The sequence below is a fragment of the Leptosomus discolor genome, chromosome 7, assembly GCF_034619465.1.
Source record: "Leptosomus discolor isolate bLepDis1 chromosome 7, bLepDis1.hap2, whole genome shotgun sequence".
NCBI classification, from domain to species: Eukaryota; Metazoa; Chordata; class Aves; order Leptosomiformes; family Leptosomidae; genus Leptosomus; species Leptosomus discolor.
The window spans coordinates 26,767,948-26,793,867 of NC_141397.1; the positions used below are offsets into that span (position 1 = coordinate 26,767,948).

The 25,920-nt window shown below is 39.2% G+C and overlaps 1 protein-coding gene across 6 annotated transcripts; it reads left to right on the forward strand.

Moving 5' to 3' along the window:
* Positions 1 to 1,816: 1,816 nt before the first annotated feature.
* Positions 1,817 to 25,632, forward strand: HERPUD2 (HERPUD family member 2). Of its 6 annotated transcripts, none has more exons than XM_086467843.1 (9): positions 1,817 to 2,052; positions 8,678 to 8,755; positions 12,062 to 12,175; positions 14,241 to 14,398; positions 19,140 to 19,262; positions 19,582 to 19,905; positions 21,119 to 21,233; positions 21,573 to 21,722; positions 24,564 to 25,632. In XM_086467843.1, the coding sequence occupies exons 1-9, from the start codon at positions 1,906 to 1,908 to the stop codon at positions 24,576 to 24,578; spliced, it is 1,224 nt and encodes a 407-aa protein (XP_086323969.1). In that variant the 5' UTR covers positions 1,817 to 1,905; the 3' UTR covers positions 24,579 to 25,632. The 6 variants fall into 6 exon arrangements, with proteins under 6 accessions (XP_086323969.1, XP_086323967.1, XP_086323970.1 ...); XM_086467841.1 differs by lacking the exon at positions 24,564 to 25,632 and adding an exon at positions 18,374 to 18,460 and having other exon boundaries at positions 21,573 to 22,583; XM_086467844.1 differs by lacking the exon at positions 8,678 to 8,755.
* The last annotated feature ends 288 nt before the right edge of the window (positions 25,633 to 25,920 follow it).

Below are 25,920 nucleotides of genomic sequence, written 5' to 3' on the forward strand. Positions count from 1 at the left end.
GGAGCTGGGAAACTGATATGTCAAATATTACATTTGAAGGTGTTGTCAAGTGCCAGTTATCCACGTTTACCATTTGATAAGCCATCTCAAGGACAACAGGTGCCGTAGAGACACAGAGGTCTCATGTTCCATCTCAAACACAAGGTTTGTTTGAGTGGTTGTAGTGGAAAATAAGTAGACGTCAATAAACTTAAAAATTAAGGCAATTTTCTCAACTTTTGCAAATTCTTACATTAGCTGTTGTCTGTATCTAGGTCTTATTTAAAAGGAAGCATTAGGTACTGGGTGCTAACGATATTCCTTCAGGCTCTTCTTTTTATCTTTCCCTTCAGAAGCTGGAGTTCCTTATGGTCCTGTCTTCATTAGCAAACCTTTCTGTGCCTCACTCCTTGTTCATACTGCAGAGCTTAATGAAAGCTCTGATTCTCTGGCACGGAAGAGACACCATCTACTTGAAAAACCAAACCTGTCTGAAACTCTTGTGCCTTCTGTAGTTACATACAGCATTTGAAGACTGGAGAAAATAGAAGGAAAGCGCTGTTTCTCGGTTCAAGAGACAATTTAAAGTATTTAAAAGTATAAAGTGAAAGTAAAGTCTAAGCAGTTTATGGTTTTTATCGAGTTAATGAGGCCAACTTTTACTGCAGAGGTCAAGTGAACTTTTCCCTTATTCCTTGTCATTCTACCCATCAAACTCAAAGGTTATCCTTTAAAGGATTTTCTTCTCAGCAAGTGAAAATCACCGAAGATGATGAGTTTGCCATGCTAATCTGGGACTTCAGGAACTTGTTTTATGATTTTAGACAGGACTCTCGTGTGACATAAGACAAATCTCCTCCTGCATCTCCATTCAGGTTATAAAACAGCATTTGCTGACCTCACAAGGGTACTGGGGACAAGCACACCGAGGTGTTCCCACACAGTGGTGATGGAGGCGAGACACACAGCAAGCAATACAGTTTCAATTCCGTTGCTAAGAGGTATTTAACCCTTTCAGTCTTGAGACCGCCTTGTGACCCAACACCTTGACCCAAGAAGTCGGCGGACACCGCACCTCCTGCACCGCAGGCCCCCGCCTACGGCCACGAGCCCGGAGCCCGGTGACACCGAGGGCCCGCCCCTGCGCCTTTCCCCGCACACCGCCCCGCCGCAAAGCACCATTCCGACACGCCCCAGCCCCGCCCGGCCGAGGCAGCGCTTCCCTCCCTCTCCTCACCCGCCCCACGCACGCACCGACCGCCGCCACTTCGGACCACCCCGCCCGACCCCGCACCGCGCCTGCGCCGTGCGCCGTGCGCCTTGCCCGACCGGCCCGGGGGCGCCCCCCAGCGGCGCGCGCGGGGAGCGGCGGAGGGAGGAGGGACGCGGCCCCGCTTCCGGTCTCCATTTTACGCAAACGACAGCGGGCCGGAGGTCGAGGCGGTGCCGCGGGCGGAGGGGCACGGCCCGGGCGGGCGCGTTCCGGGTATCGGCGTTTCCCGTCTTCCGTCTGCTTTCCTTCTCCGTGGGTGTGGGCGCAGCGGGAGGGGGCTTGGCGGGAGGCGGTAGCGGGAGGTGCGGGTGCGCCCCTTGGCCCCGCAGGAGCTCCGTCGCTGCGGTTACCGGAGGAGGGGGTGCGGAGGGGTTGTGCCTGCCTCTGTGTGTGTGTGTGTGCGTGCGCGCCTGTGTGTGCCGCGCTAAGCCGCCGCTCTCCCTGTTTGCTCCCCCCGCCTGGCGGGCAGACCTCGGCCGGTGCCGCCGCCGCCCTGCCCGCGGTGTGAGCGCCAGCCCGGGAATGGGCTCGCCCAGCGTCCCCAGGACGTTCTCCCCCGGCCGCTGAACTCCCCCCGGAGCGCCCAGAGGTTCGAGCGGCTTCGTCTCCGCGGGGAGGAGAGAGAGGCAGGGCCCGCCGCCCCTGCGAGCAACATGGACCAAAGCGTCGTGGATCACCCGGTGACCCTCATTATCAAGGCCCCCAACCAGAAATACACCGACCAGACCATTAACTGCTTTCTGGACTGGACTGTGGGCAAGCTAAAGTCTCATCTCTCTAAAGTCTACCCCAGTAAACCGGTGAGTTGACGGTCTGCCCTTTTTCCTCATCTTGCCGCTAAGACTGGCGTTGCAGTAACTCACGGACAGTCGGTCAAGACTTTCCTTAGGTACTCTGCAAAATACACAGGAGCCTTACTGCCAGGGAGTCAACTCTGTAAAGGCAGCAGCTGTCTCTCTGCTTTCAGGGAAGTTGGCAATATAAATAGCTGCTCTTCCAGATGGTTTAAGAAGACCACAGTGTAACATTCTGAAAGGTGGTGTCACTGAAGACACTTATTAGTCCTCCTTTTAACTTTTTTAGGAGCTAGAGTTTAGGTATCTCAGTTAACTGAATTTAAGACTTCTGTAAATGTAAGAGTTATGTCTAAATTAATTACAGTATAAGCGATACAGCTAAGGTTACTACGGTCTAGTGAATTCACGGAGGTGTGGAGCAGATAGATGTTCATCCATAATATTATTTGAAACATGCAATTGAACAATGTCCAGAATTACTTCCTTCTTTTTTTCCTCTTAGAAAAGACATTTTTGAGGTTGTGCTGAAAACATTGCTCTCGGAGGTTCTACAAACTTATGTGACAGTTGTGACTGTATTTTGAAATTTAATATAAAGAGAGCATCTGTCATTCATTGGTGGCCAGCCCAGCCTCAACCCTTGACAAGGCTTGCAGCTCTTTCTGTTCCCTCAGGAAAATATGGTTTAATTGTAAATTCGTTTAAATTCAAATTTGGAAGTTAAAAAAAGGCTGTGAAAAAACAGACAGATAATAAAAAAAAGGTAATACTCCATCTGTTTAGATTGGCAGGCATACAGAACAGTATATTTGAAAATTTATTCCAGAAAACTGTATGAAGGGAGTGACTACCTGCATCAGCATGTGGGGCCTAGACCATGCTGCATAAAACATGAGACAAAGGTTGTGTTTATATTGTAGATGATTAGCATTCACCTAGTTCAATAGAAGAATTATTGGCGTTGTTGACTTTTTTTGGCAGGGGGGTGGGGTGGTGGTGATAAAATAGTAGCTTTGTGTCTCGAAGGGTTTTTTTTTTGCCTTTTGGAGAAAGAAGAAAAGCAGTCAACAACTTGGGCTGTGTCACTGGCACACTGAGATCTGTTAAGCAGTATTTCAGAGTTTGTGGATTTAGTTATTGCTGTAATTCTCTGCTGAGAGTGCCTGTCTGCTGTGAAAGAAACAAATACACGACTTCAGCTGGTTGCTTCTTCCTCCTTACTAGAATCTCCTGTGACGTATTTGTGTTTAAACACTAGTTTTCTGACTCATCCTATGATCTTGCTAAATTGGGCTTCTAGGAAGAATCCTTAATGAACAAGAGGTTTTTTATGTTGTGCTGTAGGTTTTAACCACTACTACAATATTAAATTTCAGTTTCCTGGAACATCTTTCTTCTGTTGAAAATTGATTTGTCAACATGCCTCTCATTATTAAATGACTAGTTCAGAATCCCCAAAACTCTTCTGAGTTAAAGAATGGGGATTTTCTTTAGTGAAAATTCCCTCAGTAATTCCAACTTAATTTGGATTTACTCTACTTGCAGTTAAAGTAATAACTGAACACGATATTTTAAAGAACCTTTCAAATTAAAGTAATAACATGGAAAAGGAGAAGGGTGTTCAGTAGGATGTCTCCTATATATAATAAAGTTGAAAAGTGTATTTTTGGCTTGATACGTTTTTGATGTTGAGTGTTACTGGTTTTTTCAAATTTGTTTACATCTTTGTGCTTCGAGGAGATTTTCCTACCCTCCTTACTACTTTCTTTTTTCTTTTTAAACCAGATCAGTGTCAAATGCTTGTCGATCGAATTACTACATTCCCTGAGTATGATAGGTCTGAAAATAACTTGTCACAATGCTCTTTTAAGAGTGTGAGAGTACATCAGAACGCCCATGCTCTATACAGGTATTGCGGTGTTCTTGCACTTAAGGTGTAAGCTATCACTGCTACATGTAGTCTTTCAAGTTTTCGTATGTGGCTTATACCCCATTCTTCTGTATCATCTGGAAATTAGTCAGTAAACTGATCATAACTGGAAAGGCTGCCACTAAATTTACAATTTATTTATTAAGAGTCTGTCTTCAGAGAATGAGGTGGTTAAAATAGGCAAACGAGAAGCTAGGCCTTGAGGCAGTGTTGTTTGTGATTTTTCCAGATTAATTTGTGTAAACAACTTAGCTAAATATGTACAAATTCCAAGTATAGGCAGATTAAAATTGGTTTAGTTGGTATTAAAGTTGGTATACTTACCAAAGTAATTGAATAAGCTATAATGGCTTTAAACCAGTATTAAATTAGTTTGTGGGCCTATACTAAGCTTCACATTCATCACATTTTTCTTTTGCTGACTGGACCAATTTTTCATAAATAGAGTACTGCAGTTATAGTGTCCCTAAATGAAATGTTTGTTTAAGAAAGGAAAACTTGGAAAATCAACCTGCATGTCTCATTTTGGCATATCTTACATTCAGTGCGTTAACTGCTGCCAGTGGTTACACCCATAAACATTAATTTAAAATTGCTGTTTCTCATTTCCTGTAGTACCTGTCATCTGGCATATACTTTGCCCACAGTTCTGACCAGATGTGGTTGTTTGGATCTTTATTTTCTATGGAAGAATGGAAGAGAGGTTGAGTGACCAAAGTAACAAATGTCTTGCAGCTGAAAAAAGATAGCCCAGTGATGATCTGTGTTTCTAAAGGAAGTTGTTGCATTAGCTTAGGTTTGGTGGTTTTGGTAATGTGCTAGGTACTGCTAATGCGGACTAGGCATTGTAGAAGGAGTTTTGCTTGAAAAATGGAAGAAAAAACCCACTAGCTGTTGAATGCTTTGTTTTAAATACATACCTTTTGGATTATTGATAGGGCTAAGATTTTCTTGTATTTACCATGTTAAGCCTGGTTGTTTTAAAGTGTGTAGTTTAGTCTTTGAGAACCATTTGATGTTACACACTCTGTCTGTAGTTTACGTTGTTTTTCAGAGAATAATATTTTTATCAGTTAAGATATAGGGAACTTAATCATGTGTTTGTGTCAAGGAAGAACAGTTTGTGTGGCCTTCGGTGTCTGGAAGATACAGACATACCAACATATTAAATAACAGGAACTTGGAAAAACACCCAAGTAAAGCATGAGACCAGGGGACACAAAAATATGTTCAGAGGACAGCTGAGCATGCGTGCCGGTTGGGGTTAAAGAAAGGACAACGTGAGGAAGGCTACTGAGGACCACCAGAGGGAGAAGAGACCCCTACCACAATTTAACTGCACGTGTTCCAAAATCATTAGCATGTAGTAATGAGTTCTAGGAAAGTACTGGATATTGTAATCTGTTCTGAGAAATGTAATGAATACGCACGAGTTAAACTGTACTTCAGCTACTTTGTGAGACCACTCCAGCAGAGCACTTGTGGTGGAGTGATCCCCAGTGCTGCCCAGCACTGCAATAAAGAATGCCTGCTTAATAACACTCTATTGTTGTTGAGCATTCGTCTCAGAATCCTTATCCAGCCGCACCTAGCCTCCCACCTCACCTCGGTGAGAAGCATTAGAAAGCAAGGTGGTTTGGAAGCTCTGAATTTTGTTTCCTTATGATCTGAAAACTGTCTTCCATCTCTCTAAACTTCGGGTTCTAGAATCATTTTATCTGATGCTATGTGCTTGCTTCTTAAAATGGGGCCACTCTTATCATACATGTTTGTTTGAAGTGTTTTTCCATCACGGTTCAGTGTTTAGGCTAGCAGTGAGCATGCTGTTCTGTGAAGCAGGAGATGTGGTAGTGAACCTCCTCTGGCAGAGGATGAGTGGAATGCCGTTTGCATTTACTTTGGCATATATGTGAATTACTGTGTGTTCACATTTATCACTTCTTCTTCCACCTGCATTTAACCCCCCTCCACATTTCAGAATTCCAGGATGCCTTTCACCCTGAGAATTGCAAGTGATAATCCTGTAGTGCATGGTTAGGTATTTTAAGTTACGCAGGGAGGAGTATGGGGTTTAAGACCTCATCTTCCCCCATTAATGTGTCTAGCTTAGTATGATTAACGGTACTCAGCATATGTGTAACCTTTTCTTTTGCAGTTTTGTAAGGAGCTGAAGCACATTACTGAAGGCTATGTAGTTGTCAGCTTTGAGGGGTCATTTTAATCTAGCAGTTTCTTCTCTGTAAAGTATTCATATTAAAAAAATAATTTGCACTACTTGTATCGTGTTTGAGGAGATACTCAATTAGATGGGGTTGAGGGGAGGTTCACATAGAAGGTACTGAAGAAAAGAATCAGAATTTAACCACATAGAAAGCTGTATTGAGTGGGACAGGCAAAACAGCACTCCGTTGCCATGTTGCATGATGATACAAAGATCTGGAGTTTTTCTTTTTTTTTGTTGCCATGTTTTGCTTGTTTTGTTTTAACTACTAATCTGTTCTGATTAATCTCCAGATAATCTATCTCAGGACCCAGAAACAAGGTTTCTGAGAATTCTAACTCCACTGGTCATTCTAATGCAACAGGTTTCTAATTTACAGGAAATCAAAGTTTTTTGTTATCTTAATGTATGCTGCAAATTCTCGTTTTTCTAAGAAGGCCTTTCCCAAATACAAAATGTAAGTAAGATTATATTCTGTTAGCAGCCTGTTCCTGCTTCAAAGGAGCAACCAAAATGGTATAGTTCAAAAGAACTTAGCCTGACATTAGAGACAGGCATTGTTGTTGTTTTAAACATAAATAGTGCAGCATCGGTGTTGAACTCATTGCAATATTTTATCCATTGGAGCTGCAAATAACTAGTTTCCTGTGTTGTGAGACTTACACATGTAATGTATTATGTTGCTGAATGAAAAAAATACAGGAGAACCTAGAAAATGAGTCTTCAATAAAGTGATCATAGAATCATTAAGTTGGAAGAGACCTCTAAGATCATCAAGTCCAACTGTCTACTGAATACCACCATATCTAGAAACGCTACATCAAGATACAGTACCGAACAGATAAATGTACAGTACATACCGATAAACAGGTCTGTACTGTATGTGGCAGGTGATGCAGTCATTTTCTTAAAGACTTATTTAATCATGACTGTCTAGTGTAAATTTTGGAAAAAACCCAAAAGCTCAGATTTAATGTGCACTTTTTATACTTATTTGCTTAGAGTATCTTTTTTTTTTTCTCTAGTGAAATGACCAGATTTTTTCAGGGAAAAAATGGGTTCTACAAATTTTCTATGTTCTACTGAGTTATTGGGAATCTGTAAAAGGCTATTGCAAGGAAAAAAATAATATCTCAAAACTTCTGTGAAAGTTCTTTCTAATCACAGAGATCTGGATCTCAGGTATTTGTGTGGTAGTATTAGCATGAATAAGACTGCAGAGTGGGCAACAGAAGGCTGTGAGAGAACGAGGAGGGAAGTTGTAAGATAGCTGTTTGCATGATGGGGAAATTCTTCAAATATTTCATGCTGATAATGCATGTCTGTTCCACTGATGTTAGGCTAGATTTCTTCATTTAGCATTTGCTTATGTTAGTGCTCTCTTTCAAGTGATAAACGCTATTCTGTTAATTTAGGATGCAAGCACTTGTTAAACTGATGTAACAGTTGGATTCTGTTTAGAAGTCTTTCACTATGGGTTAGTATTTAGGAGCTTTTTTTTGTTTTAAAAAGAAGCTGCTTATTCACATGTTAGTGACCCACTAGTATTAAGACTATTTTAAAGTCTTTCTGACAGCATAAACTGAATTGAGTGGGGTTGGGGTTTTTGTTTGTTTTGTTTAACCAAGCAAGCTGCCTGTTGCTTTAGTGTACGGGACATCTTACTATAGATAGATGCCCCATATAATTTGCTTTCAAAAAGAATTTCATCATTATCTCTTCCGTGTGGAGGAGTTATGAATAGCTGTGCTAGAAGTTATGAACAATATGAAACCTTACTAATAGTGTATCATTTGTGTGGTAAAAAAAAAGTCTTTGTTTGCATTACTAAGGTATGTTAAACTGTCGAAGTGTACAAACAGCAAAAAAGCTTGCCAAAGTTTGAAGGCTACCCTAAAAAAATAAGCCTTTTGCTGCTTTGTGCTTTTTAATACTTTCTTCCTTGTTTCCTTTTGTGATTTTTTTTTTTTTTTTGGGGGGGTGGGGGTGGTGATGGGGGCAGAGACTAATAACAGAAATTCCTTGTTGAAAAAGATTGAAATTTGTGCCCTCCTTCTGCGTATTTTAATTATCATTCCATCATTCTGCTGATTATTTTTGGATTTTGTTTTTTTTTTTCCTTTGCCCCAGCCACTCTTCCATATACTTTTTCAGTAAGTGCCTGGGAATAGGAGTAGGGTAAAGAGCAAATCTTCTTTAAAAGAAAGGAATTTTTTAATATTCCTTATAGTTTTCTTGAGCAGCATTTGCCAGTTAAGTGTTGTTAATTGTTACAGCACTCTTGCTGAGTGCATAATAGCAGAATTCTTTTTCAGAATTAATTTTCGAGTTGGACTTGTGAAGCCTCTGAAATACTTTTAGGGCTGTCTGGTGGTGGTTGGAATTTTAAGGGATTTTCTCATCTGCAAATGTTATCTCCAGCTGTATATCTCTACAGCAGGAAAAAGCTAAATTCCTTTCTTTGTCCCATCTCCTAGTCTACAAAGGATCAGAGACTGGTGTATTCTGGCAGACTGCTTCCCGATCATCTGCAACTGAAAGATGTTCTCAGAAAAGTAAGCTTTATATCAACGCCATATGATATTTGATCAAAACCCATTTTTGGGAAATAGGAATTTAGATTTGTGTTGTTTAGCTTCAAATTTTCATTGTCATATTGAGAGATGTAACCATATAATGTTCATGTGTTCTGAAAAATGTATTTTCAAGTATCCCTTGCATGTAGGATTGTGATACTTGTGGATTGAGGGATGTTCCTGATTGGTGGGAGAGCAAGTAGAGCATGCAAGTCCCAAACAAGTGATGGGTAGTGTAGAGTGACTTCTTTGGACAGTTCCCACTATGACATAAATGGAATCATTTAATAGACTTGTGTTGGTTTGGGACATCATTTCAGTTCTTGTGCATACTTAAATCCGAGAACCTACATTAAAAATGGCACTTGTGTAAGCAAGTTAAGGGTGATATATACAAAACCAGAGTTCTAAATTCCTGAATGCTTTTGCTGGTTAAGATATTTGTTGTCCTGGTTTTATTCATCAGCTATTAACTGTTCTGATGATGTTTGAAAATTTGTTTGTTCTTGTGTTTTCTTATTTCTTTTTTTTTTTTATTCTGCTGGTTCATCTTGGAAAAAATTATTTTACCAGTCTAAATTTAGATTCTTCAGTCAACATTTAAATTAAATCCAAATCCTGAATACACATGACATCCCATGTAGGAAATCTTGAAATACATGCACTTGGTTCTCAAATTGGTTCAAATAGTTTGGATCAATGTTACCAAGTAATAGGGACTTCATTAAGTTAGTAAAGTTCTTTAAAATATGTAGAATAAGGTGATATTTAGGGCAGATTATCAAGAACTTTGTTCCAATTTTGATGGTAACAGAGAACATAATGCATTATGCTGAGTAGTCTTCAGACTCCTTTAAACAGATCAGGATGCATCAATAGCTATATTTGGAAAATACTTTAGGTCATTAAACAATTATATACAATTTTTAGTCCTATGAAATAGGTAAACTCTGTCATACAGTACCTGGATGTTGGTAATTATACTTTTTTTTGTAATATATTGAGGTAAAAGTCAATGTACAGACTGCAAGAGTGGGTGGGTTACATTTTAGTGCCTGATATGGAAGAAAGTCTCTAAAGGAGAATAATGCTCGTGTGAAAGTGGGCAACTGAACTTCGGTATTAAGTGTGGAGAAGCCAATGCGCAGGGATCTTGAGCATTGCTGGAGCATGCTAGCACTGTTGTTAATTTATAATCTTTGTTCTGAAATAGACTGTTAAATTGGATTTAGCTGCTAACCAAAAAATGAGTGAAATTTACTATGTATAGGTTTACTAGAAAACTGGAGCTGAACTATTGCCAATGAGTATGTCCTGTACCGCTTACAAGTTCATGAAAATGCTTATGTAACTCACCTCAAAGCTTAGTTTTGCTTGTTAAGGACAAAATGAAGTCTGATTCCCTTAAATTCACTTGGCCTGCTTACAGCAGACTAGTTTCAGGAAACACTATTTCAAACCTTGCTTGTGTGCTAGAGGAGAAACTTTGCCTAAAGTCTTTCTTTACTATACAGGGGCTATATTTGACTTTAAAGGCATTTTAGTAGCTATAGGCATTGATTTTAGTTAACTTTAGTGAATTTACTCATCAGTGTTAAGCATGAAGTTGAAAACTTGTGTTGGAAGAAGAGGGTTTTTTTGGTTTTGGGCTTTTAAGAGCTTTTGGAAAAAAGGCATGATTACTTGTAAATTCAGTCTCGTTCTCTGCCATGTTCTTCCTGCTTGATTAGCTATAAATTCCTAATATCTGAGGATTTACTAAATCTCTCAATTTAGCTTTGTGATACTTGCTTTTTGATACTGAGCAGTGTCATTTCTCTGATATAAAATACTTTGAGGCTAGAAGTTGGGGCACTCCAAGCATAGCGATATCCAACATGTTATGTATAAATGTATTACAATAAACTGTCACATTGGATAAAGCTGTACATACTGTAAGCGTACAAGTAATATGTCTAACTTCCTTTGTCTTTTCAAATGGCCTAAGTTTTTACCTAGAAAGACTGTAACTAGTTAGGTTAAAGGCTTTTCATGTGGTCAGAATGCAGATCACTTGTGTTCAGTGCACTATGATCATTGCCTACTATCACGGAGTGTTAAGAAATTACACTTGATGTGATAGTAAGCCTGTGCTTGGGGCTAGAAACTGATACATGTGGAGGGGTTTAAATGAATGCCATTATAGATAATGCACAGTGGTGTATAAAAGCAGTTGTCCATTTTTCTTTATTCCTAAAGGTTAAAACTTAAAAATGAGTAAACATATGCGTTAACTTCTTTTTATAGTTCAAAAAAACCCCTCCAAACTTGGTATTTCTAAATGTCATCTTGTTAAAAACTGCAGCTTGACTGCACCATGCTGATTTTGGAAGAGGACAGGGGTTTTTTGTCACTTGTTTAAAATTTCGTTGCTGAGGAAGCTGTAGTGTGCAATTTAAATACACAGGCATAGCTGTTTTGGTTGCTATGGCCATATAAGCTTCAGGCTTGCTGATATAATGGGGTGTTTTCATTTGTTACAGTGAAATCGCTTCACATTGAAGTTGTTATGACATCTATATTGGGGGGAGCATATTCATGAAGAATTTGCATGGGCTGATTACTCGCATGCTGACATGGCTTCAAGTGGTGCCACTCGTTCAATTCCTCACTTTCAAATATTTAGGAATACTGAAGTCCCATCTAGCACTTCAAATAGTATTCCCTGAGTGTGGGGTAGCTGCATGGGCAGGTTGGGTGTCTGCAGGTTAGGCTGGAGCCAAGTTGAGACTGGAGTGAGGTGAAGGCAATGGCTGGTAGGTTTTTCTTATCTTGTTCTGCTTGTGAAATTCCAGTGCCTGCATTTTTCATTTACCCTGATGTTTATATGGAATAACACTTCATTAGATCTCAATGAAAATGTGAGCATTCTTACTGTTAGGGAAACAGAGTCCTGTAAAGGGTTTGAGATTTTTCCAAAATGAAAGTTGAAAGCTTGTGGTTATACTTCCTCATGTTTCTCTGTGTGGTGTTCCATTGATTCCCCTATACTGCAATTCTAGGGAAAACTGGGCGTAAGTGAATGTTCAATACATTATTGTGGACAGCTGCTAAGAAAACGTCCATTGTGAAACAGGAAGCTTCTCTGGTGCTAGGCTCAAGTCTTGCTTTATGGTCTCTCCATTTCATGTAATGTTTCTTTACTGATTGCAAATGCAACTTTGAAAGTGGATTTTTAAAGACAGTTTTTGCTTGTCAATTCCTCAAATGTTGTTGCTTTAGCTCTTCAATTTCTTTAATTTTTAGCAAGATGAATATCATATGGTTCATCTGGTATGTACTTCTCGGACACCCCCAAGTTCTCCAAAACCCAGCACCAGTAGAGAAGGTCACGGAGCTTCAACCTCCAGCAGTAGCTCAGTGAGTTTTTTTTCATACACAGGACATGCATTTCTTCTACACTGAGGAAGCTTTCCAGGAATTTTTCTTTCAATTTTTAAAATGTGGCTGTAAAACAGTGTGGTGAAAGTAGAGCATGCCATATGAATTTGTACAATTAGACTTGATTATTTAAAAATGTTGCTTTATTTAAACAAAGATGACGTTTTTTCAAATTGTAACACAGTTATGTTTATTAGATGATAAAGCACTACTTTTTCTAAGCTATTCTTTCTAATTCTTTTTCTTTATCCAAAAGTACGTTTTCCTTTCTTTCCCTATCCCTATATCTTTGGCAAAAACTGAACAGAGTATTCAGATAATTATTTTTTTAAAAACCAAAACCCTAAGTTCTGATTTATTGTGAAAATTTCTACTGCTGAAGAGAGACCAGTCAAATTAGTGCCCTTATTGTGAGATAAACAGGTGGAGCTTGACCAGTGTTCATTCTGCTTGGCAGGAATTGGCCGTTACTTATGTGGTAGGTTCAAGGTAGTCATAGTGTCTGTAGGACAGTGAGAAGTAGGAAGTGTTCTTAGTGTTTTACTAGTTAAGCTGTCCACAGAACACTTCTGTTTAGGATATTCTGGGTCTTCCCCTCTTCACACCCTCTGAAAATGATGATGTTCTTTGATCATGCTCTGTTTTAACAGAAGTGCAGGTAATGTTTCTGTTGATGACTTGGTCATCATTACTGTAGTTCTCTTATTTTTTTTCCAGAGTTGGCAGTATCACTAAGTGACCCTTGAAGGTTACTCGGAATGTATACAGTATCATTGTAGGTACTTTTCATCTGTGGTGTGTGGATTATCAGTATATGGGAAATACCCTTCCAGTAATAAGCTGTCTGTCTTCATTCTTGTGTTGTCTGACTGCTATGTGACAGAAACATGAGCAGTTTAAGCAGTAGTAGAGAGTGGACAGTGGTTACATCATCTTTACAAAGGCTGAATTTATATTTCTTTTTGCAAGCAGGACACAGGGGGCCTCCTTTGTGATTGTTCTGTTCCTACATAGATCAGTTGTAAATGTTGTATTTGACTGTGTTAGTGACTGCTTAAAGCAGTTGGTAAGCACAGTGTTGATAAGTTCACAGTACTTTGAAGGCAGCAAACTAAACCCAAACCTTGAATGGCCTTTTTTCTTCCATTTGTTTTTATTTTTATTTACCCTGCTGGTAAATTTTTCTTGTTTTCCTTTGTAGAGCAAATGTGATATGGATGTTAAGTAATTGCACCTCCTCACTTCCCGAGTTGTCAAAGTTGAAGAGGATTTTCTCCTGAGTAAACATGACAGTGATGCTTAGCAACATAATCGGGGGATTTATTAAAACTAAAATAATGCATCTCGATGGCCACATTGCAGTCTTGTTATGGTGACAGATAACCTAGGAGAGCCAGCTGTTGTCCTGCTTCCAGGGTTAAGTATTGCTCTTGGAAAGCATTGAAGGTCTGACGCACTAGCTTTAGGTGCGTTTCTGGGAGCCTGAGTAGTTCTTAGCTACCTCCCTATTCCCACCCCCTGCCCCGTTGCAGCAGTGAACACAGCAGTTTGGATTGGGCAGCTGGCACAGTGAAGAGGATGATGAGTAGAAGGTGAGACTGAAGACAAGGAGGAGGAATGGTGTTTAAGCCACTGGAGGCACTGTTGTCTCTGAACATGAAGTCGTATCCTGAGGTTGTGGTTACTTTTGTTAATGATAGCCACTAGAATTTTTGTTGCTAAATATTCTTTTGATTAAGCTTTAGTTTGGTTTGACTTTTTGAAACTTTGATTCCCAGTGACTTGTGGTTTTCTCTGGGACCTATCAAGTTTTGAATCTTTTTGAAAACTTCACTTTTTCTATGTGTGTACCTGAGTGCAATTTTGAATTTCTGCTTTTACTAAAGGCTTGCAAGAAACAGTAAAACCCCAGAAGATTTTCCTGGTGCTTATATTCTGAATAAAAATAGTGACAAAACATTAAAGCAAATATTTTTAAGACACAATAGTAAATCTTGTATCTGTGGCAAAAAGATCCCCAACCTCAATTGTACTTATTTTTAAGAATTTAGACCATTCTGGATCAACTGCTGCCTCACCCACAAACCAAGAAGCTTCATCTACATCTTTGAACACTAGTGCAGATGGAGTGAGGCATCGTAATCTTCCACAAGCACAAAGCAATCCTATACCAAGCCACCAGTTCCCTTATTTAATGCAAGGGTAAGTGAAATTGAAGCAATCCTTGGCTCTTTGATACTCTTAAGTACTTAAATGTTCAGTTACAATTATGTTTCTTTCACAGTCTGCAGAATGACTTGGCTAGTTCACCTTGAAGCATAAGTCACATTAGAAACATTTTTCATATGAACAGTAATGTTTTTAGACAGGAATCAATCAAAGAGTAAATGTTCTTGGTGCTTCCCTTCAGGCTTTTTATTTTTTCTTCATGCTTTCTGCCCTCAACTTTCTGTTGATAAGTGCGGCTGTAATATTTATCTAGTGGATGTAGGTTATTCTTGCCACATGCATCTTTACAGAAGTCATTATACTTGCCTTTATGACAGACTAGGTGACACCAGGTTGACTGTCAAGACTGCTGTTAGGTGTAATGTAACTTAGTTCCAGAAGCAATTTATTGTGTGTTGTATAAATTACTAATCTGTAAGAAGTTTTTTCTAATTAGCTTCTCACGTAAACATACTATGAGAGTGAGGGTTTTTTGTCAGTATGCATGGTGAACTGAACAGGCTATGGACTTCAAAAAGGTGACAGAACCGCTGCTCAGTCTTTTAGCTGAAATAATTAAATTAAAATAGGGTGGGAAGCATCAGTTTGGAAGACATTACTGTGTTTGAAAGAAAGAGTAACTTAAATATAGTAAGTCTGTATCTATTGGCAAGTAATGTGGATTGAGAGGAGTGGATCTGTAGACTGAAAGAGGTGCTGAGAACCTGACATGAGCACTGCAGATATTTCAGGGTTTTCTGTCTTATTTGGACTATGTCTATTTGATCACCTGGAATAGGTGCTTGTTTGTGGCTTGGGTGTGTTAGCAGTGCACCTAAATCACATCTTTCAATTTAGTGTAATCCAGAAGAAATCCAAGAGCATTCAGTGATGCAAACAAAACTGTAGTAAGAGGAAGTGACTGGAGACTTGCTTCAGAAGTGCATTCCTGATCTGAACAGAAATGCCAAAATAAATGAACCCAAAATAATCTTAGACTTTTTTTAAAAGTAATTTAATGGAACGCTATCGGAACTTAAGGTAGATCTCTGCAGACTGCTGGACGATGCCTCTGCTAACTCCAGTTAGTCTGTGCCAGTACCTGTTGTAGTTTGCTGTCTTGAAAAATGCTTTTTAATGCTTTCAATAGTCTTCTCAGATGCACCTGATTTTGCTTCAGGGCACTGCTACTTGTATTCCTGCAATAAGAAATGCCTTCTGTTTTTTAGCTGCTCTCTTAAACATCATCTAGGGAAATGAAATCTTGCTTTAACGTAATGTATACACAGACTGAGATTTCTTAAGAACAGTGAAGATTTGTAGCTGAAATTTGTGTTGCCTTGTGGATTTTTCTTACTGTTTCATGACCAAATACTTTTATTCTAGCTGTGTGATAAACTATAGACTCTGCTGATGGTGAAAGTCTCCAGATGTTTGAAAATGTATGTGAGGGTCAGTTTTCTGGAGCACTTTGCAACACTTTCATTAGTGAAGTAATTTGTATAAGTAACATGAACATTAGGTGATTAAATGGAACTGTTGACGATTTTTCAGTTCCTGGCACAAAGCTTCAATGTGTGGGTCCAATACCCTTAGGGAAAACAGCTAATTCAGATTTTTAACTTGCTTTCTCTGTAATATTTTAACACTTTCTGTAGTACTTGGAGGCAGTAAACAGACAAAAAACATCAAGGCAATGAGAATATTGTCAAGTGTGGGCAGCCCATCTAGTGAAATGTTTTCGTATTGTGTACATAGTAACGTGTTTGAAAGCGAACAACAAACTGACGTGCTGACAGCATGTGGTATGTTCTAGCACATGAATACCTTGCTTCATCAGTAGCCTCTGCTTGCTGTATTTTTTGCTTTCAAAGTAGCAAATAGTACAGTGAAGGATATTGAAGTATTGTTTGAAGCATATATCCCAGTTTTGTGAGATGAACACTGAATGAGATGTCTGTGTGGGTCAGGGTCATTAAAGAAGTGCAGTTATTGTCAGTCGTGTCTATGACAGAGATGGAACTTTTAGGTCTGAGTAAAGTCTTATTTTTCTACTGGTGGTGAGCAGTATCTTCATGGTGACACTAGCTAATTAGTCTGACCTTACCCTCAAATTTAATCCCAGTTAGCTCATTTTAGGTGTCTTACATAGACCAAAAGAAGTAGTTCTGAGCTTTCTAGCCATTTAAGGAGTAGCATGCCTCTTTCTTTTCAGAATATTCTGAAGCTACTTCTGCCATTTGAACCTTAAAAACTGTTTTCTGACTTATCTAACTGTTCTACTGTCTGCTCTGCTTTGTTTTACAATCTTGGAATGTTTGTGCCTATCCAGTTTGCTTCTCTGCTCTTGTGCTGTTGCTGCCGTTCTTTTGAAATACTCTGCTTCCTGCATCTTTGTCCCCCGTTTGGAAAAAAGATAAGGAGAGAGCATGTGCTACTTTCCTTTTTGTTCTAATAGCAACCCAGCTTGATTTGCTGAGAAGAACCTCTTCCTTTGGAGAAGTGGTTCTGACTGAAATACATTACACTGTGTTTAGAGTTGTTCCTGGATTTCGTAAGCTCGCTTAATACCCTGGCAGCTGTAATAGCTCTATAATTGACATCATCTGCCTCATTCTGATTTTTTGATGAGCAAACAAAATACTGCTGTGCTTGTGGGCATTCTAAGCCAGGAGCTGGTTCTTGAATATTGATGTTTACTTTTTCTTATTAATGGAGACAGATCTTGAAAAGTAGATCTTGCTTCTCAAAAAGTCACATCTCCTAGAAAAGCCATGGGGGAAAAAAAGAAAATAAAAACCCAAAATATTTGAATGGGAAAGAACATGGCATAACTGAAGTCTTTTGTAGTTTGTCTTGGTTGACTGGTTTCTTAATCCACTATTTAGCTTTAAGACATCAAGAAAGCAGCTTTTGAAAGAGCTTGGAAGAAAGCAGACTCAAATCCTGTAATATTTCTAAAAGACATATCTGTGAGGGAGAGTTGTTAGCCTAAGGCCTCTCAGCTTTTGTTGAGCTCAACTTTGCAGTTTTAAAGAACAGCAACCCTAAAATCTGTAACTGATGAGAAAAAGAATTGGTGAATTCCTGCGGAGCTGACTCAGGCAAGTTGGGTAGCACTGCTTGTTGGTGATTGAGCTGGAGAAATAGGCATGGTTGAACAGGGAGTGGTTCTGCCTGTTCACATCCCCATGTGATATTCTGCCTGCTTGAAACAGACGTCGCTCAGCGATTTGTCACAAGTAGTGCTTAACGACACCCGTATAGAATATTTGAATCATCTTTACATTTTGAGGGTCAAATGTTTTATGAGGGTCAGTGTTTTATGAATTTTGGAGGAGTCTTATTTCTCAAAGTGTTTGCCAGTTCAGGGGATAGAAAAATGCATTCTTAAAGCTTGCAGCCATAAAGATAAAAGCGTGATTGATACTTTACAATTGCAGCTTGACAGCTTTGCTGTTCCAGCATGTTAATTGTGCATAAGTAAGTAGCATCAGCAGGGCTGCCAGTTTGCCCTTGCAGTTTATGAAAGAAATGTAGAGTATTACCTGTGATTATCTCAGCTTGTATGTGGTATCAGGAAGGTAGCTTTTTCTTGCTTTCTGCCTCCCTCCCACCCCTGCCATTGTCAAAACATGTTATGACTAAACACAAATGTAAAAAACAGTTTTAGCAGAGGTCATGCAGTTGCATGGCAGGCTCTTGTCCAGACGTACAGTGAAATACTTAACTCGTGTGTAACATGGAAAAAAGATTTTAATGTCTTCCTCCCATCTTACTTTCTGGGCATGTCTTGTATATCTGAATGCCTGGTAGACTAATGAAATCTCTTGGTGATATCTTTGCAGGGAGTGCCTTGCTTAGGGAACAGGTGTAGTCTGCAGTACAGTTACAGCAGTCTCAGCTTTTGCTACCTGCAGTCTGAATAAACTTTTCTTCATGCTTTATACTCTCATGCTGTCCTGAAAGATGCCCTGGTTTACTACAGTTCACTGCATCAAAATCTTTGGGGAAAGAGTTGGAAATCTTGCCAAAACATGCTATATGCTCTAGGAGGTAAGAGAGGCTAAGAAGTCTAAAAGCAGACAAAACCAAACCTGAAACTTATGTATAGGAGCTTTGTATCTCTTGCATGTGAACTGGAGTTAAGAGCCCCCAGGGAGGAGAATCACTTATGCTTAAAATATTGAGGGGGGGGAAGTAAATAATTTATAGCGTTCTTAGTTGCAGTCTTCAGAAGCTGTATCTGAAAGACTAGTTTGTTGTGTTTGCTTACATTCATTTCTTCATGTCTTTGATCGCAGTGGTGTTTCAAGTATTCCTTCTAAAAGAAAGCTATAGATAATTTTTCCATTTACAGCTCCTGCAGCACCTTTAAGGGTGACCTCTGAACTTAAAAGGAATTATATGGAAAATTTTCTGCAGTTACACACTAGTTTGAAAAACTTTAAACATGGTTTTGTCCCAGAGATACAGCTAGTGACAGACTTCTAAGTACAAAAATGTAAATCCTCTTTTTATAGAAATAACTTTGCTTATTAATTTCTTACATGAAAATATACTGCTTTTTTTGAATGAGTTGGATGACCTCACCACATGTTGTTGCAGTGTTATTTTAGTGCATTTGTAGGGGGACAAATGAGAGAAAATGCTACTCTAATTATTTTTTAATGTTAGTGAATTTTATAAATGTGTCAGTCTAGAACTGAATATTCTTCTTTAAATCCTTTTCTAGCAATATAGGCAACCAATTTCCAGGCCAAGGTGTTCCTGCTGGATTTTCTATGTATCCTGCATTCAGTCCCTTACAGATGATCTGGTGGCAGCAAATGTATGCACGTCAGTACTACATGCAATAGTAAGTCTGCATCAGCTTAGGTAGTACTGAGTTACACTAATGAAAGGAAGTTAATAAAAACTTAAAATGTTTGCAGGATCAAAATGTCTGTGTTTATTTTGTCTGGCCATGCTATTTTACACTAAGTTTTGTCCAACAAATTATGAAATCAAGTTTTGGATTGGAATTAAATTAATGTATTAATAAGTGACGATTTAATGCAGTTTGTTTTGATGTGTGTTGCATCTGAAACTTTGTTTTTATTAGTGTAGAAAAGAATAGGCGTAGAAATTTTGGTGTGTGTTTTTTGACAAACCAGTTCTATGTTTAAATTTTTTAGCCAAGCTGCTGTTTCAGCCCAGGTGACTTCCAGCACTGAGCCAGTGAGATCTGCAGTTGCCCAGGCTGTAAATTCAGAACATGCTCCTGCAAATGAGCCCGCAGCAGCGCCAAATGTAGCCGTCCAGGAGAACAGACCTGTAAACCCAAATGTTCAGATGAATGCACAGGGTGGCCCGGTAGTGAATGAGGAGGACTTCAACCGGGACTGGCTGGACTGGATGTACACATTTTCTAGAGCAGCAATTCTTCTGAGCATTGTATACTTCTATTCTTCCTTCAGTCGATTTGTCATGGTAATGGGAGCCATGCTGCTGGTTTATTTGTGAGTACAACAGTTGCGTACAGCTGCAGATCTGATATGTCGAGTATGGTGCTAGTGTGTAATCCATTTAAACTGAAAAACTATCCAAATGCAAAAGTTTAGGTGTCGCTGTCTTACGATGTGGGGTGGGGGAGGGTAAAAACAATTTCAAACGAGAAGCTGATATGAAAAAAGAAATAATTCTCAAAACACTTACGATAAGTTGCGTGCCACTCATACCTGAACACAGTGCTCTTAAATGTTGGTGATACTAACAGATCAGTTTTGTAGAAATGTAGCATTTTGGGATGGAAATTTAGAAAGTGCGAGTGAGTGAAGTTCATAGAGGTCAAGTGTGTACGCTTGCATAAACTTAGAACACTTACTGCTTGGATATGAAAGGAAATTTGCAGATCTAAGCTCGTATCTCACATATAATGTGTGGAATTGGTGCAGTAAATCGTGTTAGGCAGAGTTAAGGTAGTGCTACTGTAATGGTGGGTACTAAATCTGGAAAAATTGCAGGGACTTAAACTTTTTTACAATGCATCATAAAGTCCTGAGCGTGCTCTGTGTTTTATTAAGAAATGAGCACTGTTGTCATCAGTTCCCTTTATATATGAAAATACCTTAGTGAGGTAAACAGAAGTGGAAAACAGCAGTAATACTTGATATTTTGGACTGATGTCATTCATTGAGAGTTTCCTTATGTTGTAGTTTCACAAGGACTGTTCTGTTTCTCATGCAGATATGATAGTTGAAATCAGCATATAGACACTTGAAAACGTAGGAGAGGCTTATTTAGTTTACAGTGGTAATGTGGTTCAAGCCTTAGCTTTTTTTTTTCCCACAGGAAATCAACTTTGAACGATGAAAATTAAGGCTGCCTTTGAAAATTAATATAACTTAAGTACCTAAAAATTGGGAGGGAGACACCCCCCCCAAAGAATTCTACACATTTAATTGTCTAATCATGGTAAATTATTCACCTTCTGGTACGGAGGGCTGGGAACAGGACTTCCGAGACTCAAAGAACAGCTCTTGGCAAAAGCCTTCTTAACCCAGACATCAAAGAATAGCCATTCGATCTGGAAGTGAAACTTGCAGAAAAACACATGTAGCTTCATTCACATGAAAGTACTTGAAGAATTTACTGCAGTAGTTAGCTGCAGCAGGAAAATATTTTCGTTCCTTTCAGAAGAGAGGTTTTCAACTACACTGTTTTCTTACCTAGACACCAGGCGGGATGGTTCCCCTTTAGGCAAGAGGGAGGCCAACAACAGGCAGCCAATAACGTGGAAGTGAACCGTGATGGGCAACAAGCAAATAATCCTGATCTTGAAGAGATGGTGAGTAAAAACACACGTGTCTTTCAAGACTCCTGTGTATTATATTGTAAGCTATGCTGCAATGCCTGGACAGAAAATCCCGTTTTGTGAAACGTAGTCAGCTTAACGAGAAAGCTTTCAGCATTGTCCTTGATGTTGTGCCTGCTGCTTGAAGTCTGTATTTTTCCAGTCTGACAGTTACTGATTGTCTCTACTTCAGTCACAGACTTTCTTTATGCTAGTTACTCTTCAGGAGGTTGTTCTGAGAGAAGTCACTTACTGTAGGAAGATACTGCTGGTCACCTTATATCAGAGCTCTGAAAAGAAGTAGTTGAATTGCTTCAATTTCTGTTTTTAAAGGAACGACTTATGGATGATGGGATTGATGAAGACAGTGGAGATGATGCAGGTGAAGATGCCAATACAGAACAGCAGCCTGGATTCATGGCTTCTGCTTGGTCCTTTATCACAACCTTCTTCACATCACTCATCCCTGAAGGGCCTCCACAGGTTGGCAATTAAAGTGGAAAAGGAACTGTGTCAGGCAGCCTCAGTAGCCATATGTAGAAGTGGCACAGATTCTAGAGAGTGTTTTAAATACAGTGCAATTTCTGAAAATTTGTTCTTTTTGATCATGGTGTACAAAAATGTGTATTTTTTTCTTTTGGCTTACTCATGCATTGAATATTTTAAGCACAAGTGGACTACTAAATGCTTTCTTTAAGATTCTTCTTTTTCTGAAGAATAAAATGTAAAGATACTGGTCTTCCATGTTTTATTTTAATTTCAAATGTGTATTATACTGAGGCAAAAAGCTTGTACTTAATCTACACCATTACCTCTTTAAAGAGCTGTTAAAAATACGAATGTTGACAGACCTTTCCAAATGATATCTATTAACCTGAATAACTTCAGTGTATCTTGTGTTAGTTTTATGCAGGGTATGAATTATCACTTGGGATTTGGAGTTTATATCATTCCTGAAAGAATGCTGGAAACACAAGGATTACTTGTTAATGGCATATTGTCTTCATGCCACAAAATACTAAGTCTCTTCTCATACATTTAGAAAGCTAAAAGCTTTTTCTTGAGGCTATACTGAAGTTCGTTAAAGTTGGAGATGTTTGACAGCTCTTCAAAGACAATTGAGTGATGGGATAAACCTTAAATGTTTGATACATACAGTACTTTTTAAGAAAAATATAGCTGTACTGGGGAAAAACATGTACATTAGGTTTTTTAATAAAAACTGTTATGGTAAATCTTTTGGATGTTTATATGCGTATTTGAATGCAAACAACTAAGTGCATCATTAAGGATGAGGATATGGTTGATTTGAGTGGAATAAAGCTATCATGGTGGCATTACTGATATCGACTGAAGTGGTATGTTTGTAGCACCGCATGCACAATTACGGGTATGATCTCAACAGCTGGATATCTGTGTTCTTAAACTTAATTAACCTAATTAAAACTGAGAAAAGGAAAATTGTACATGTGATAATGGCACAGTGCTACTGTCAGGTTTTCGGTTGCTTTCTTTGGATTTTAATCATAGTCAAGAAGTTACATTTGGTTTTGTTCCTAATTCTCAGTTTATCGTGTGCTATCTAACTTAAAAATGGCTGCTAAGATTTCTGTTGTACTACAACCAGAAGAAATCCTATCCAGCTTTCTAATTTCCAAGTATGGAGCAAAGCTCTTAAATAGGTCTGAATAAGTGAGAAACAGGAGTTTATTTTTTGCTTGTTTATGTCAAACTGCTGCAGCTCTGCAGCGGAGTTTTTTCTTTGGGTTTATACTCTGAAACATCTGTCAGGTCGGACTGAAAGTTGACTGTCGATTGGAAAAAATAAATTTGAACAGTGGTTTTAATTTAAACAGCTTAAATAAAACGTTCTTTGAATTACAATGCAGTTCTCATTTACAAATCTGTCGAAGAGGAGAAAAATAAATGTCTTACAAGCATCAATTATTTTTATTTGCTGTATAGGCAGCAATGATGAATAAATCATGATGCTTTACTCCCATGTTGCTATGGAGAGCTGCTCTTGATTTAGGTTCTTTGCTACATAAAATGCGTAGACCTTGTCCAAGAAACTTTACCCTTTTAGTTTGGTAGATGGATCTAACTTGACTTAACAGTTAAGAACTATTACAAAAACTTAACATTTTTAAAGGAGTGGTGCAGAGTGACAGTCCTGGATGTCACAGGACTTATTTCTTGAGTGCATTGAAGGGGTTTCATGTATTTGACCTGTGTGTGCTCCCTCCCACTTTTCCCAAAAGGTCACTTTTCTTTTTGTCCTGCGATTAGTGTGTCTGTAACCTGTGCAGTTGTGACCTACTGGTATTCAGCTACTAACAGCTGTTAGTTGCTTCCTGCTGCATGGTCATTCAGGTTTGTTTGCTCTCCATGCTGTAGGAAGCAGCTGGTGGTAGCTCTTTGCTGTCAGCAGACTAGATTGAAAGGTGCTTTTATGCTGTTGGCCCTGATTTGATTAAAAAAAAAAAAAGTGAAATTGTTACTGCTTGTTCCTATTCAGAGAAGGGGAAGTGTGTTTTTATGTTACACAAGGTTGAAATAGTGATATGGGAGATCCTGGCCGTTGGTTCGATATCAGAGGAGATATTCCGGGAGTTTTAACCAGATCATAGAGCTGGAGCAATGCATTGGAAGAGGCCAGACTTCCATGAGAACATTTTAAGGTCATTGAACCTCCCAGCTTCCAGAACCTCACCAAGATCTGACTAAGGAAAAGTAAAAAGATAGTTACTGAAGAAAAGGAGTGAGAACTAAGAATGAGATATGTAGTGTTACCAAAAAGTAGTGAAAAGTTGGAGGCAGAGGAAAGGCAGTGGAAGGAGCAAAGGTAAGAGAAGGTGTGATCATGAATAAATACAAAGCGAGCATCGAAGAACAGATTGAGGTAAGAGGTGTGCATTTTTTTTTTCTTTTCACCAAGCTCTTTCCTTTTCTGAACAGTAGTCAGATCAGGTTTTTGTTTTGTGGGTTTCTGAGCAGTTCAGGTATAGAATTGAACAATGTGAAATATGTAACAGGTGATGATGGAAGAGAAATGAAAACCTGAGGAAAACAGTTGCTTTTTTGTAGTGTATCCTCGTAGGAACTGTCCTACACTAAAACACAATTATGTAGTACATGGCTGTAGGCAAAGCTACGTGCTGAATTGCAGCAGATCTGAAGCATGAGGTAGAACAAAAGGCATGAGGATTAAAGCAGTGTAGGATGTACCCCCAGTATTAACGGTTCTGTAACATACCTGTGTGTCACCCACTTTTACAATTTTGAATACAGAAAAAGTGATTGAAATTCATTCTTTCCATACAGGAAGACATGAAATGACAGATACCCTACATTTAGAGGAAGTCTGTGATCTGGTAGCAAGTCTATGCCAGCATGTGCAGCAGCTTCATGGTGCCTTAAGGCAGAGACAGTCACACCAGGAACAGGCAGAAGATTGAAGTGTATCCCATCCATAATACTACTTGCTGTGGAGAGCCAGATGGGATCAGCAGTGCTGGTGGAGCAGGTGTATGAAAGGAGCAACACATAGCTGCTCTTCTGTGTGATTTCTCAATATCGTGCTTACTCTGAAGAGCACACGTATGCATGTCTGTACGTACAGCTGCGTTCACTTCTTGACCACAGTTTGCATTGTATTTAGCAGTGCCACTGTTTGTTTCACAAGCAAGTGTAACAAACACAAACAGGAGAATTCTTGGGTGCAAAATAGTGGTCAAAGGGATCCTTTTTCTCCTGTTAACTTCATGTTACTGTTTTGGTTGGGAGACCTCAACAGGCAGCATTGACTTTCCAGGTGGTCCCTGTTGCCCTTAAATTCAGGTAACTGCTAGAGAAATTAATCACATGGTACTTCAGGAAAAGGCTGTTTCTGTCTCAAACATACTCTGCTACCTTCTTAGTACTGCTGTGGCAGAAGGAAGAAATACCATTGTGTATTGTCTGGAGCACCTGTTCAGCTGCTGCCTGGTGGGGGGCAGCTGCTTGCTCTCAGCTGGATTTATTCACTTACATCTGTCTATGCAAGTCTTGCTTTTTAAAGATGCAGGGGTGACTACTGGGAATGCTTCGCAGGTTAGATTTTTTTCACAAGATAAGGTACCCCATAGCACTGATTGGAGAGGAGGGAAGCATACACTGGACCTGAAAGAACTATCCATAAAAAGACTAGGGCTGGCTAACTTACTTTTTTCTATTAGAAGTGGGAGAGGCAAGCACAGTGCTCAGTCAGAGAATGCCCAAGCAACATAAACAGTATTTCCACTGCTTTACTGAGACAATTTGTGCTTGTTTTAAAGCTTTATACTTTGTTAAACAACATGAGGAAATGTTGCTGTGTAACAATAAATATTTTTTTTAATTTCTTCTTCCTTAATGTGTGTCGGTGATACTCATATGATTTCACTGCTTGAATTGTGATGGTGAAGCTGAAGACAGGCAGTTATTGTTGATCTCTGTTTCAACTTTTCATTTTATGCTTTGCTCTGTGGGCCTTACAACAGCATGGTTACGTGCCACGTCTGTAGTAAAGCTGGTCCTAAAATTTTTCAAGGCTGTGGGAGGAGTAGAAGGGAAAGAAGGATTATGTTCCTTGAATTTCATTCAGACTTCTCAGGAAACACCGGGACGTGTTAGCTGGTTTTCCTCATCCTCACATAGTTTT